This window comes from Nothobranchius furzeri, chromosome 1 (assembly GCF_043380555.1).
Source record: "Nothobranchius furzeri strain GRZ-AD chromosome 1, NfurGRZ-RIMD1, whole genome shotgun sequence".
Classification (NCBI taxonomy): domain Eukaryota; kingdom Metazoa; phylum Chordata; class Actinopteri; order Cyprinodontiformes; family Nothobranchiidae; genus Nothobranchius; species Nothobranchius furzeri.
Window position 1 is genome coordinate 47,451,413 of NC_091741.1, and position 12,868 is coordinate 47,464,280.

At 41.5% G+C, this 12,868-nt stretch overlaps 1 protein-coding gene across 1 annotated transcript; it reads right to left on the minus strand.

Moving 5' to 3' along the window:
• Positions 1–1,516: 1,516 nt before the first annotated feature.
• Positions 1,517–11,920, minus strand: smo (smoothened, frizzled class receptor). The gene is made up of 12 exons (XM_015959103.3): positions 11,062–11,920; positions 10,065–10,264; positions 9,688–9,897; positions 9,253–9,425; positions 8,940–9,159; positions 8,728–8,851; positions 8,311–8,403; positions 7,951–8,059; positions 7,376–7,561; positions 7,154–7,302; positions 3,728–3,862; positions 1,517–3,628 (listed from the first exon to the last, which is right to left on the minus strand). Exons 1-12 carry the CDS (start codon positions 11,321–11,323, stop codon positions 3,006–3,008), a joined length of 2,484 nt encoding a protein of 827 aa, XP_015814589.3. The 5' UTR covers positions 11,324–11,920; the 3' UTR covers positions 1,517–3,005.
• Positions 11,921–12,868: the final 948 nt, after the last annotated feature.

Below are 12,868 nucleotides of genomic sequence, written 5' to 3' on the forward strand. Positions count from 1 at the left end.
TTGGCCCTCTTTTATGTTGATTTTATTTCCCTGTTTTCATTGGTTTACTCTAACCCTTGTTTTACCCATTTGTCGTCTAGTAGAATGTTTTACCTTTTTTTTAAAATTTGTCATTTCAATTGCTTTTATCTTCGATTTATTCACCATATTTAACTTGATCATGTACTATGTTCAGCGCCTTGGGCTTCCCGACAGGGTTGCGGAAGGCGCTTTATAAATAAAGCTTTGACTGATTGATTGATTGATTGATTGATTGATTGATTGATTGATTTACAGTAAACCATTTGAGAACAATTTAGCTTTAGTGCCCCCTAGTGGGCCAGGACAAACACAGCAACCAAACATTGTTTGGATTGACCGGAAACTCATCCTTTTCGCGATATAACAGCCCAAAATCAACTTTGGAAAAAAAATCCGTCTTTGTTTTTGTCCTCTTAGGAATAATAACATTACGGAGAAAAATGAGAACGAGGAGGAGAAGGTGAAGGTGAAGAGGGACCCACATTAGCGCTACAAATCAGCACCTCAAATTAAACAAGAAGGGCAATTGCCACCCTCCAGTGGTGGCAATCTGAAACTACACACTGGTTGTGTTAAACCCATATTTATATGTCGACATACATATAGCGGTTAAACCACGCAGAAAAAAACATTTTTAACCTCATCTCACAGGGGCAGATCTACAAGGGTGGCATAGGGTGGCAGTTGCCACCCTAAAAGAAAGCCTTGCTACCCCTGCTGCCACCCCAGCTGGCAGCTATAAATTCAAGAAAAATCTAAGAAATTTCAACTCTCAGGCTCATAAAGACCTATTTGCATTCTGCTTTGACAGAGAAAAGACTATCCAGCTAGGCTGTACTCAGCATTGAATCAAAACGGGCAAAATCTTTGGATCTTGATGAATTTGTAAAGTGTTTTGCTGAGCAACATGCCCCATCTCGCCATACTTATTTTTTACCTCACATAAATAAATAAACAAACAAATAAATAAATAAATAAATAAATAAGTACGTAAATAAATAAAAGTAACTAATTAAGACAGAAGACACGTTCAAATAATTTTTAATTTAACGCTTTAGAAATCTTCCAAAGTCCATCATAAATAATGGCATTATCTAACCGTGAACTTATTCTCTGGTAGATCTTGTTTATGCTGTTAGCTTATTTATTTTAGAGACATGAAATAATTGTTCTACAATTAAAATAAATGTAATAATTTATCCACAGTTTTATCTATTCTTTTCCTTAGTTTTGCTCATAATTAATAACTTTAGTGAGTTTATTTTACATAGCAACAATTGATTAGGCCTACAGCATCATTTAAAAAAACTGAATCCATCTTATTATCACTTTAGCAATTTATCTTGTCATTTTGCTCAATGGTCTAATCTCTGAATAAATATTGTATTAAAAAAATTCTCGCTGGAGATTTCTGCAAATGCTGGAGCCCATTTGGTAACCGGCTTCCGAAATCCACCGGAAACAAAACCCTTTCACAATAAGATGAAGCACGATCTCTGTAGGTTCACTTTTATTTGAAAACAAAACCACATAGTTTACACAAAACAAAATAAGTAACAGTAATACAAAAAAAAAATTTCAATACATAAAATAATCTTCATTTATTATTTTAATAAACTGGAACATGTTATTTATGCATCATGCTTTATTTTTATTGCCAAATTTACCACAATTTGGAAGCTGCTAATAACATTTATATTTCACATACACATCTCTCAGGAATTTATTTTTAAAGCTTGACAAATTTTTTTTGTGTTGGCTAAAGACCAACAGCCTCTTATTACACGATTCCTTTTTACATTATTTTGCTTCAGTAGGAATAAAGACACCACACAGAAATGTTGGTGTCACACAGCTCAAAGAAGCTGGAAGGTTAATCAGATAAATCAGATGACAATTTTTTTATTCATTACATTTGGAGAAACGTTAAATTACTTAAACTACACAAAATATGTTCATGCTGGGAAATCTCTAAATCCACATTCAGACATAAAAAACAAAGATTCGGTGAAAAATGCCTTGTAATCCAACCTTTTGATGCAGATGTTATTACATGTTATTACTTATTTTAACAGCCAGACACAGACTAAATCTAGTTTAGACCTAATATACACAAAGAGGAGAAACACTTTCTTTCAACATGTACAACATAAAAAGTAAAAATTATTATACAATAATGTGTTGAGGAAAAACTTTGTAAATTTCAGCCTAACTGCAAATAGATCTGTTATTGCTCCAGGCAACAAAACATATGGACATAAATCAAATATATTCAGCACAATAAATGCTCAGTTAGGGATCACTAAAACTTTGATGCTATTTTTTAACGTTTTTAAACAATAAAAATGGCCGATGCAAAATTACGTGTTGTTAAAACCAAAGTGAATTTCTGCAGAGTGAAATTTAGAAATATCACACTCAGAATCTAAGTCTACCATTTATTTCTGTAGTACTAGTAAAAATAGTTTATACTACAAGTTATTTGTAAGCTTTACTAGATGGTACTGGATTGGGAAAGAGAACATTTTATGAAGACAATAAAACTCTGGATATTTAGTATTTAACTCCTGATTGTGACGAGCTCACTCACAGAAGAAAACTCACTGTGTTGTTTCAAGCCATCAATAATTTAGCTGCCTTTTCTGTTTCGTCATCGTAACATTGCCTTTGCAATTTTATTTGACACATAAAGTATAAAAATATTTTTTATTTACTTATAATTTTTTTCCCTTCTAGTTTTCATAAAACACCACACACACACACACACACACACACACACACACACACACACACACACACACACACACACACACACACACACACACACACACACACACACACACACACACACACACACACACACACACACACACACACACACTTTTAACTGACCAGGTTTAGTTACACTTTAGTGTCTCTGAAAGTTTCCAGCACTTTTCCATGCTAATGCGTGTGCATCACAAAGCAGTTTCTGGGGAAGAGTTTTAAAAATCCGAGTCAGCATCCATAAGCTCCGCCTCCATTAAATTGGTCCTGGAGTGGATAGGTCCACAGCCGGCCCTGCGGCCTGCCGGTACCCGAGCCACATGAGCCATCCTCTCCGACAGCCCGTTGGTGAGATCCAACTCTCCGGGGTAGAGTGAAGACCCGTTGGGCTGCCAGCTGGAGGATGAGGGGTGGCAGCGAGGCCTGAGGCCCAGATTCTCTGGACAATCCATGTGGGTCACTCGGTTGGACAGCAGGTTTTTGCCGTAGTTACTCTGACATTGCAGGTAAGGGCACCTCTCTTCACAGGATTGAAACTCTGGACAAGACCCTGGCAGGACATCCTCTTCCATCTTGTGCTGCATGCGTAGGTTGGCGACCAGGCTTGGGTGGCGAGGAAGCTTGGGTAACTGAGGCACTGAGCTGCGAGGAAGCTTGGGTAACTGAGGCACTGAGCTGCGGCCAAACTCACGCTGGTGTTGACCCTGGTGGTCCACGACCTCCACGACTGGATGTTCCTCCTTTCTTCTTTTCTTTTTCTTCTTCTTTTTCCTTTTTATCATCTCCGGGGAAATTTCAGCCTGCACCATCCATAACCTGTTCCTCTCCTCTGGGGGAGGCACTTCAGAAAAAAACAAACAAATTAACCACAAAGAGGTTACCTAACTAAAGATATTTAGCATAATCAGTGTAACAGCCATAAACACTCCTCGGGTCTGACCTGGTGTGCCAGTGGGGGTTACAGAAATGTCCTGGGGGAGGATGGCCCCTCTTCTGGCAACCATTTTGGTTATATGTTGTGCCCACGCTGACGACACATCATTGGATGGCTCGTTTAGTTCAAAATTGATTCCAGCTATAAAAAAATAATCATAGAATCAAAATGACAAAACAGCTGGAAATGAAAAAGGAAACAGAAAATATGCAACTAATTTAATTTAAGAAAAAAAAAAGCAAGCGAATGCGGCCCGGGTGGTCACAGAGGTGAAAACCCGGGCGTGGGAGGAGTTTGGTGAGACCATGGAGCAAGACTGTGGCGTGGAACATTCTGGTCCACCATCCAGGGCCTCAGGAGGGGAAAGCAGTGCGCTACCAACACTACAGGTGCTGGCCAGTAAATTAGAATATCATCAAAAGGTTGAAAATATTTCAGTAATTCCATTCAAAACGTGAAACTTGTACATTATATTCATGCAATGCACACAGACCAATGTATTTCCAATGTTCATTACATTTAAATTTGATATTCATAAGTGACAACTAATGAAAACTCCAAATTTGGTATCTCAAAAAATTAGAATATTCTGAAAAGGCTGAATATAGAAGACACCTGCTGCCACTCTAATCAGCTGATTTACTCAAAACACCTGCAAAGGCCTTTAAAAGGTCCCTCAGTCTTGTTTTGAAGGCACCACAATCATGGGGAAGACTTCTGACTTAACAGCTGTCCAAAAGACAATCATTGACACCTTGCACAAGGAGGGCAAGACACAAAAGGTGATTGCTAAAGAAGCTGGCTGTTCGCAGAGCTCTGTGTCCAAGCACATTAACAGACAGGCGAAGGGACGGAAAAAATGTGGTAGAAAAAAGTGTACAAGCTCTAGGGATAACCGCACCCTGCAGAGAATTGTGACGACAAACCCATTCAGAAATGTGGGGGAGATCCACAAAGAGTGGACTGCAGCTGGAGTCAGCGCTTCAAGAACCACCACGAGGAGACTCATGAAAGACATGGGATTCAGGTGTCGCATTCCGTGTGTCAAGCCACTCTTGAACAAGAAACAGCGCAAGAAGCGTCTCGCCTGGGCCAAGGACAAAAAGGACTGGACTGATGCTGAGTGGTCCAAAGTTAAGTTTTCTGATGAAAGCAAGTTCTGCATTTCCTTTGGAAATCAAGGACCCAGAGTCTGGAGGAAGAGCGGAGAAGCACAGAATCCACGTTGCATGAGGTCCAGTGTAAAGTTTCCACCGTCAGTGATGGTGTGGGGTGCCATGTCATCTGCCGGTGTTGGCCCACTCTGTTTCCTGAGGTCCAGGGTCAATGCAGCCGTCTACCAGGAAGTTTTAGAGCACTTCATGCTTCCTGCTGCTGACCAACTTTATGGGGATGCAGACTTCACCTTTCAACAGGACTTGGCACCTGCACACAGTGCCAAAACCACCAGCACCTGGTTCAAGGACCATGGTATCCCTGTCCTTGATTGGCCAGCAAACTCGCCTGACCTTAACCCCATAGAAAATCTATGGGGTATTGTGAAGCGGAGGATGCAATACGCTAGACCCAACAATGCAGAGGAGCTGAAGACGACTATCAGAGCAACCTGGGCTCTCATAACACCTGAGCAGTGCCACAGACTGATCGAGTCCATGCCACGCCGCATTACTGCAGTTATTGAGGCAAAAGGAGCCCCGACTAAGTATTGAGTGCTATACATGCACATTCTTTTCATGTTCATTCTTTTCAGTTGGCCAACATTAGAGAAACAAACATTTTTTCATTGGCCTTTAGAATATTCTAATTTTCTGAGATACCAGATTTGATGTTTTCATTGGTTGTCACCTATAAATATCAAAATTAAACGTAATGAACATTGGAAATACATTGGTCTGTGTGCATTGCATGAATATAATGTACAAGTTTCACGTTTTGAATGGAATTACTGAAATATTTTCAACCTTTTGATGATATTCTAATTTACTGGCCAGCACCTGTATTTATAGTGGGGACGGTGTGCTGCTGACCTCTACTGGGGATGTTGTGGATCGGTCGGCAAATACTTTGAAGACCTCTTCAACCCAAGCAGAGTCCTGGGCTCTCCAATCTCTAGTGCTGAGGTCACTGAGGTGGTCAAAAAGTTCCTCGGTAGCAAGGCTCCGGGATGGATGAGATCCGCCCAGAGTTTCCTAAGGCTCTGGATGTTGTAGGGCTGTGTTTATGTAAGCTAAACACAACCATATATAGTTGTTTTCATTACAATATCGCGTGGACATCAGGGGCAGTCCCACTGGATTGGCAGACTGGGGTGGTGGTCCCCCTATTTCAGGATGTGTTCCAGCTACAGGAGATCACACTCCTGAGCCTCCCTGGTAAGGTCTATTCAGGGGTTCTGGAGAGGAGGGTCCATCAGATTGTCAAACATCGAATTCAGGAGGAGCAATGTGGTTTTTGTCCTGGCTGTGGAACACTGGACCAGCCTTATACACTTAGGGGGGTCCTGGAGGGTGCGTGGTAGTTCATCCAACCAATCTACATGTGTTTTGTGGATTTGGAGTAGGTGTTTGACCACATCCCTCGGGAGGCCCTTTGGGGGTACTTTGGGAGCATGGGGTACCAGAAGATAAGGTACCAAAGATGGAGCTCGAGCTCGACAGGCGGATTGGTGCTGCATCTGCAGTGATGCAAACGTTGTACCGATCTGTCGTGGTGAAGACAGAGCTAAGCCGGTAGGCAAAGATCTCGATTTACTGTGTGATCTACATTCCTACCCTCACCTATGGTCACAAGCTTTGGGTAGTGACTGAAAGAACGAGATCCCAAATACAATTGGCCAAAATGAGTTTTCTCAGCAGGTGGCCAGACTCTCCTTTAGAGATAGGGTGAGAAGCTTTGTCATCCAGGAGGGGCTTGTAGTGAACTTGCTGCTCCTCCACATCGAGAGGATCCAGTTGAGGTGGCTCGGACATCTAGTTGGGATGCCTCCTGGACGCCTCCCTGGTGAGGTTTTCCAGGTACATCCAACCAGGAGAAGAGCTAAAGGAAGACCCAGAACACGCTGGAGGGACTTTGTCTCTCAGCTGGCCAGGGAACACCTTCTGAGACCCCCAGAGGAGCTACCCCAAGTAGCTGGGGAGAGGAAAGTCTCTCTGCTAAGACTACTGCCCCTGAAACTCGACCCGGGAAAAGCGGCCAAAAATAGATGGACGAAAAAAAAAAGAAGTAAAACTTAAAGGTAAAACAATACGAATCCTATAAATTCAATAATCATGTCAGATGTGATCCCTTAAAATCACTCAAGACACTTCAATATTTAATTATTTACCACAAGGTTGAGCTATAGAAACCAGACACTGGTTTTACATACACAGTCAATGGTTTTACCCTACTTGTAACATCCATTTAAATCTCAGGAGTGATGTTTGCACTCACCCACTGGGCCATCATGGGACACAGTGTGCATGCTGAAGGACAGCTCCTTCTCTGGGTCCTTGTGGAGCTCCTTTCTCAACGCAAACGCCTTGGCGATCATCTTGCTCTTCTTAATCCTCTTGGGTTCGTTGTCGCTACGGCCAATGATTCTGGAAGAGAGGGAGGGTGGTAACAGCTGCAGACCCTAGTTGTGTGCTGGCTTATCATCAGCGGCTTGCTTACTTGCACCAAGTGCGTTTCCAGATGAGGATGGTGGCTTTCGTCCAGACCCAGGTGCTCATGGCAATTCCAGTCCCAAACATAGAGAAGAGGTTAATCTTCTCCACCATCAGGCTGGGACGGTTTTTAATGGTGCACTCGGGGATGGGCTTGTTGGTTTGAGATGCAATGGTGACGTTGGCTTCACACCTGTTGTAAAAATCACACATCTCTCTCTCTCCAAACACATCCACATAATCACTCAAATGGTAGAACTCCTAAATAAGGGTCTTTACAGGTAAGGCTGGGAGAAGTTGGTTTACAATTTTGATGCTGAATTAATTCTAATCCAGCCAGAATCAACAAAGCACTTCTACCTAGATCTTCTAAACTGTATCATTTCATTTCCACCTTTTAAATAAAAAAAAGGGGAAAATGTGCATGGACGGACATAAATGCATCTTAACTTTGTTGAGGATAAAACAAATGATCCACGTTTAATTTTACTTCATGATTTAACCATGATCATAACATTGTTTTGGTAGTTTGTGTTATTTTACAAACAGAGTTGTTTGTTAAATGTGAGCATGAACACTTACAGCACATAATCTCTGAAGCTCTTCTCCCATTCAGCCTGATTGAAGAAGTCATAAAAGTGGCAGCCGAATGTGATGAAAACAAAACCGAAAGCAAGGAATCCAAATATGCCTGATGTGAGAGAAAATGTCAAATTACTCTGACAAGTATTCTTTATTCCATCATTTCTTCTCTTTTAAGAAATAGAAAGACACACCAATCCAGCTATCAGTGTAAACAGGACATTCTCATATCATTTCAGTTTGACGTTTACTATTTTTGGTCATTTTGCCTGCTGCTCTGAAACATTAGTCCAAGTTCCTTCTCTGATTTTAGCTCTAAAAATTAGGACATGAAACTGGACAGGAAGTGACAGAACTCACCCAGTCTCAGCATCGTCTCATTGATTTTACTGGCAGCTTTCTCGCTCAAAAGTCCTGGATGGTTGCTCTTGATGGAAAACAGGGTCGTGACCCCTACAACAAACAGCACACTTCATTCAGAACACATCTTCATGGGGTCTGCTTTGTACATTTACTAGGGATGGGACTCGATTAAAAAGATTACTCTAATTAATTGCAGGCTTTGTAATAGATTAATCTTGATTAATCACATTTTAATCGTTCAAGAACATTTGCACCAAAACAATTTTTGAATCAAAATGAATGAGGCAGAGAATCAAACAATAGACACTGACATTATTATTGTAAACTGTTCTAAACTCTAAAAAATACTTATAAATTTTATTTCAAGTCATTATTTATGTGTCAGATGAAACTTCAGCCATTTGACAAACTCACCCTGGATGAGGAAGTAGCCACCGACAACAAGCACCACACCAATAGGCGCCAGCACAAACCCAGCTCTGTACCGGTAGTTTTTGTAGCCAACAAAACAGATCCCACTCACAGAGTCTCCGTCCACCTTTAGATCACATGACATGGAACAAAGATGGAATCAGTTTCAGTCTTAAAGATTTTAGTGTGTCACACCTGAAAGGTTTCAAACGCACCTCAGCTATCGCAAGGATGGCCACAGTGAGGATGAACGGGATGGACCAGGTGACCATGTGGAAGTAGGAGGTTCGGCCGGAGAGCGGCTGGTGAGTGGTGCCCAGAGCTTTAAAGGATGCGTGCCAGGCATAAGTCAGCATAACAAACCAAATCACACCTGACATCAGGGAGTAGTAAACAATAATAAAGATGGTGACGCATGACAGCGTTTCTGAAGACCTGCAGAGAGCGGAACAGGAAACGACTACGAATGATTTTATGTTCTTTTTTAAACTTTTGTCACCAAACACAAGGCCGAGCCTTTACACTTACGAGGGCTCTCCGAGCCGCATGGTGTTGTCGCTCTTGCACACAATCTCTTTCCGAGCGCCGTCCAGGAACTGGGCCAGCCAACCGATGCTGCCCACAAAGAAGCAAGCATTGATGTAGAAGAGAATGACAGCTGGGTAGCGGTTGGAGTTTTTCCAGTCAGCAAGAAATGTGGCCTGAATAAAGAGAGAAGGGAGATGGCGGCTGAGATCAAGACCATGGTGAAAACTGTTATTCTTATAGAGACTCTAAAAGACCATGTGGGTGTTATGGCACATCCTCCGCACAGATCAATGCTCCATTTAGCTTTTTTCTAATTAAAAAAGGGACACCGATCAACACGGCAGCATCAAATTCATCTGCACACCTTTTGGGCTTGTGTTTTTGTGGTTATGCAGTCAAGATCTTGGTGGAGAGGTTATTGTGTTTGAGCCTTACCAGAGTAAAGAAGGTGCAGAGCAGCGTGATGGTGCCAAAGTAAGCAATGTAGGCGTGCATGTCACCGTGCTCCTCCTCAGTGAATAAAGGGTTGTCGCACTGGATACCACAACCCTCCACATCTTTATACCAACTGGACTGAATGTCGGTCTTCACCAGGGGAGCTTCACAATGACCCGACGTGTTGAACTTCAGCTTCGTCACCTCGTTCTGCACAACAAAGATCAGGTTAAAGGACAGTAGATGCAGTATGTTAGAGAGATTGTGACCAGAATTCCCCCCCATCTGACAGGTCTTCTCCTCCAGACCTGATCTCAGATCTTGCTGGAAGCAGACAAAGAGAACTATCCCTGGAAAAAGAAACAGTGAAAACATACCGAACAGCCCAGAGGGAATTTGTCACATTTGAGGAAGCTGGGCCAGCCTCTCTCCTGGTCCACGATGCTGCAGGGTTTACGAGTGGCCACACACAGGCTCTTGCTGGGCAGCTCAACTCGGCCATTCTCACATTTGGGCATGTAGACGGCACAGAGCAGTGGCTGGATGACAGACCAACACCGAGGAGCATTTCTCAACCCTATCGGGAAACAAAAACAGGCAGAAAAAAACAGTTTTTGTTTATGTCGAGGATTGTGGCGATGCCCTTATGGAGCTGGACCCACTCACATCAAATTATAATTTAAGCTAAATGATAAGCTTGTTCAAAGTTGAAAATTTTTTTGTTGCTTAAATTTTACACAGGCAACCTGAAAGCTTCATGTAAGAACTAATCAGCTTTCTTCATCATTTAAAAGCAGGAAAGAGCTAGAGTTACATTCTGTGGGGTTATGTGAAAGAATTAAGTGTTAAAAAGTGAAAGGAATGAACAGATTCCTGAGGGGAATCACCAGGATCTGAATCAAATATCAAAAGGAAACAACTGTCTTTTTACTTTTCAGAAAAGTTAATGAATAGATGAGAATCACATTAAATGGTTATACTGGTAATAAAGTGAGTTTTATTGGCAAAATCAGACTTTCTTTGATTTCCTTAAATGATTTTATTTCTTCTTTACCTGCCTCTGAATACCTGACACATCTCATCACAGGTCTTAATCACACTTATCACCAAAAGCACAATTAGACTCAACATTTGTATTCTAATAAACCCCTTTTGTTCCTTTTAAATGGTTTTTGATGCAACAAGTTAAGTTCTCAATAAAACTTGGCGATAAATTAGTTCTCTGGCACAAAATTTACTGCATTTTCAAAACAACAATAATGATACGTACTCTATACATGTTACATGTTGCCCACACATCCTGGCAATCATAGTTTAGATTTTTTCATGAGTTGCATGTTAGTTCATCCTTTTCCTGGTTTTATTAAAGCTTACCAGACCACATGGTCAGCTTCTCAAAAGCTTCTTCTTGGGTGCTGGAGTCTTCTGCCAGGATCAGAGAGGTATGCGTGTAAGGTAAAGGTGATCCCAAACATGTGTTGTATTTAAGGGCCTCACAAGTCGTAGTCTTCTTGCAGGTATCCTCAAACATGGATCCATTTGGAGCCAAAATCGCCCCACAGCCCGACAGCCAGGCAGCCCAGAAGCAAAGCATCCCATAAAGTCCAACAAAGGGACTCCAACCCTGGGAGGACATCTTGAGAGAAGACGTCAAACTCTGAACAAACTAGTTGTGATATTCCTGAAGCTTCAGAAGTCAGATCCACCACTAATCCAGGAGAAAATGCTTTCTTCGTTAGATTTGGACGCATCCAGCATGTTGAGGCAAAGCTGCTGGATGGTTATTCAAGTTTTCTTTCAGTCCTCACAAACTTTTTGATGCTGCCCTTTTTGACCGATCGCTGCAGTTGGATTCTGACTTCCCGCATTATAAAGCTTTAAAGCCACAAAGTATCCTCAGGCAAAGAAAAGATGGTAGATCAGTTGAAAATGCTATAAAGTGATCATCAGAAAAGCAAAAGAAGGAAAAGTGGATCTGCCCTCCCCCCACTTCCAAAAAAAGTTGAAAAAGTCTGGATCTCTGTAATAGGATCTCATGCACCACCCCTTCTTCAGACTCCTTTTTTCCAGCAGAAGCAGAAAACATAAGATGCAGGAATGCTCCTGAAACTCTTTGCATGTCCCAGGAAGTGATTTCCTCCTGGTGGAGGATCTGATGGGAAGTGCCTCAGTGTTTTTGTGTGCTCCTGTGAGTTGCAGCTCAGTGTCTAGTTTTTTTTTTTTGTGTCTCTGGTATGCACATGGTGGGGGGAGAGCCAGGGCAACAAAACCTCCCTTCCCATCCCCCCCTCTGCTTGTGGAAGAATGTGCCTTATGGCAGGACCTCCTAAATCCGGCTTCTCATCTGAACAACCCCCCCTCCCCAAAAAAACAACAACACAGTTTTGACAGGTTTACTCGTGTGTGGGAAACGTTGTTCCCAGTTCTGCATTAGAATGATCTCACACATCAGGATCAGATCTGAATATAAATACTGATGGAACAAACTCCGGTCTAACAATCTAACAACTTATTTAACAGTTTTACACAGAAATAGTATGTTAAAAAATCTTGTGTTTGAGCTGAGATGGAACTAGAAAGAGATTATAACTCCTGTGCTGAAACATAAGGATGCATTATGGATACATCATGAAATTTGGTTTTATAACTACAAATATATCACTTTGGTACATACTGAATGAATTGTGCTGATTAATTAACAAAAACCTAGACATAGATTTTCTGCATAATATGAGGTCTTTGCTGTTTTTGCGTATTTTTATTAACATTGTCTCCGTGAAAGTTAGATATTTTAGGGGTTAGGTCTTCGGTAAGCTGATTCATGCTAGGAAGTCCATGTTTGTTTCCAATAAAACAATCTCTAGAAATAGTAGAAGTCAAATAAATGATCAGTTAGAAATTAAGATGAGAAATCAGTAATTACAAATGGAAAACCATGCAGTCCAGAGATTAGGCTTTGACAGAAATTCACGCTTTAAAACACACACCTGGACCAAATGCTGTGTTTGGGATTTCCTCAACGTCTCAAAATTGGTTGAAAATCAGATCAATAAAGGTGCATTGTGTAGAAATGAAGTAAGAAAAACATCCTGTGGTAAAATGTGGTTACTGCAACTGCTTTAAACAACTCTGGAGCTTTTTGCCGGTCATCGTCAAATTACAACTGTCTGCAGTATTATCT

Coding starts and splice junctions, on each gene's coding strand:
- smo (XM_015959103.3), bottom strand. CDS start 11,323: ATGTCCTCCCAGGGTTGGAGTCCCTTTGTTGGACTTTATGGGATGCTT. Junction 8,404..8,727: donor TGGCTACTTCCTCATCCAGG/GTGAGTTTGTCA, acceptor TGTTTGTTGTAG/GGGTCACGACCCTGTTTTCC. Junction 3,863..7,153: donor GTCCCATGATGGCCCAGTGG/GTGAGTGCAAAC, acceptor ATTTTTTTATAG/CTGGAATCAATTTTGAACTA.